At 33.6% G+C, this 2,001-nt stretch overlaps 1 protein-coding gene across 1 annotated transcript; it reads right to left on the bottom strand.

Moving 5' to 3' along the window:
* LOC107620208 lies at positions 360–801 on the bottom strand. The gene is made up of 2 exons (XM_016322408.1): positions 667–801; positions 360–596 (listed from the first exon to the last, which is right to left on the bottom strand). The coding sequence occupies exons 1-2, from the start codon at positions 799–801 to the stop codon at positions 360–362; spliced, it is 372 nt and encodes a 123-aa protein (XP_016177894.1).

Here is a 2,001-nt window from a genome sequence, read left to right as displayed (position 1 = left end):
TTTGACATCAGGATGTTTAGGACAATACTTCTTTGTTTTGTTAAAGGCAGTTAATTGATAGTAGCTTTGTTTAGGATAATTGTCAAAACTTTTGTATTGCTAGCCTTGATATCTTAGCTATGGCACTTCTTTTGTTCCTTTAATATTTGCAACTCAAACATGTTAATGTTTGCTACTCAAATATCTTTATCTTTGCTACTTTTGTAATTATGCATTATGCATTATGCTATTATGATGTCAGATGATCTGTAATTATTTTTCTTTATGATAACTAGTCTATCAAAAACAGGGCATATAATTGAAGATAAAAAACTAACTCTTACTTTCATTTATCCATTAACACATTACATACAACATTGTCAGAACTTCAAAGTCATAACCAATACAACAACTACAGTGAAAAACACCACTATGTCTAAGAATTGTATCATACATTTTTGGGTCCTCACTTCAGCTTCCAATTTTCCAATCCTCCAGGCTAAATTGACTCTCACTTGCTCATTGTCAATTGCAATTGTATCTACTCTTTCTTCATGTTCCTCTTCTTCTACATCATCAACCCAGAGAAAAAATCCACACCATGTTTTGCCCCTAGTCTGAATATGAGATATGATAAGAAGTAAAGAACAGAAAATCACTAAACAATTTTTCTTACCAAAAACTCACATTGTAATTTGGACAACCGAAGAAGGGCTTATCTGGGTTGGTATTTGTTCCAGACCAACGAAGCACGGGCCGGCAGCCGCACCCACAGCGCTCTAGCACCCGCGACGGTCTGGTCCGACTCTGCGTTCTCGTCATTGATCGTGTAGAGCTTCCTTGACCTTGTCTCGCACACCCAATCATGGTTTTCATTTCAGTTCAACGAGTAACAACAACGAAGCAGGAGAAGAACGTTGTTGGGCAGAGACAAGAAGATAAAGAGGGATAACAATGTCATCCTAGAAATTAAGGTTAAAACTGGGTACAGGGACCACATTGGGTCAAATAGTTTCAATTACCATCTAAGCTAGCCGTTATCTACGCCAGCATGGCATCTTAGTGCCATGTTACTGCCAGCGATAGTTAATTTGCCGGAAGATGTGGGGAGGGACAACCCTAGTGCAATTTTTACAAAGTCGGGGACATAAACAGTACTATTAGTAAGTTAGGGACTAAATTGGTGTAAATCGTGAATGTCGGGACCACTTTAAAATTTAACTCTAGTTTGTATCCATGTAGATAAACAACATAAAAAAAGTGTCCATATCTAAATTTTTCAGCCTAAATAAAGGTGACAGGGCATTCACACACTTGATTAATTCCACAAGTTAAATGACATCAATGCACAAGAACGATAACATGAAGAAGAACAAGCCACTTTCCCACATTGGCCAAATTCGTACCTCAAAATTTGAGGATTCAAGAAACAAGAATCTACTGGCTTCAAGTTTGAGCTGACAACTATGGGATACCCCCAAGAATTAGTAATAGTCTATGCCTTCCTTTTATTTATTGAAAATTAAGACGTTTGAACCTTTTACAAGCAAGGAATATTTTACTATTCTAATAGTATTTTCCACAGTATCTTTTCGTAGAAATTATTAGTGTTTATTATAAGAATAATTATAATTATAACTATTTGTTTTTATTTCTAAAATTTAAAATTTAAATAGTTATAATTATTTCTAAGTTAAGTTTTTTTTTTATTTTAATTTTGTGGTCTTGACTCTTGATTATTAGTTATGGTTTAACGACAGTAAATTTTTATACGCATGTTATATTAATATTTAAGCTCAATAATTCTAGAACTACGTTATTTGAATGTAGCAATAAGTTTCTTATAGTTCAGGGGAAACTGCAACATGGAAAAAAAAATGTTTACGTAGAATCCAAACTAAAAAACATCTTATTGTGTTTTAATTGGATATTCCGATATTTGATGATATATCAAAACCCTTTTCTCCCTTTTTCGTGAGTCGAAAAATAATAAATAAATAAAATTTAGTAATCCAAAGACAA

Source organism: Arachis ipaensis, chromosome B10, assembly GCF_000816755.2.
Source record: "Arachis ipaensis cultivar K30076 chromosome B10, Araip1.1, whole genome shotgun sequence".
Lineage (NCBI taxonomy): Eukaryota > Viridiplantae > Streptophyta > Magnoliopsida > Fabales > Fabaceae > Arachis > Arachis ipaensis.
This window is presented reverse-complemented; position numbering and strand designations above follow the sequence as displayed.

Excerpts from the sequence above, each read along its gene's own strand:
- LOC107620208 (XM_016322408.1), bottom strand. The coding sequence starts at position 801 with ATGACGAGAACGCAGAGTCGGACCAGACCGTCGCGGGTGCTAGAGCGC. Across the intron at positions 597-666 it reads TCGGTTGTCCAAATTACAAT|ACTAGGGGCAAAACATGGTG; the intron begins GTGAGTTTTTGG and ends TCTCATATTCAG.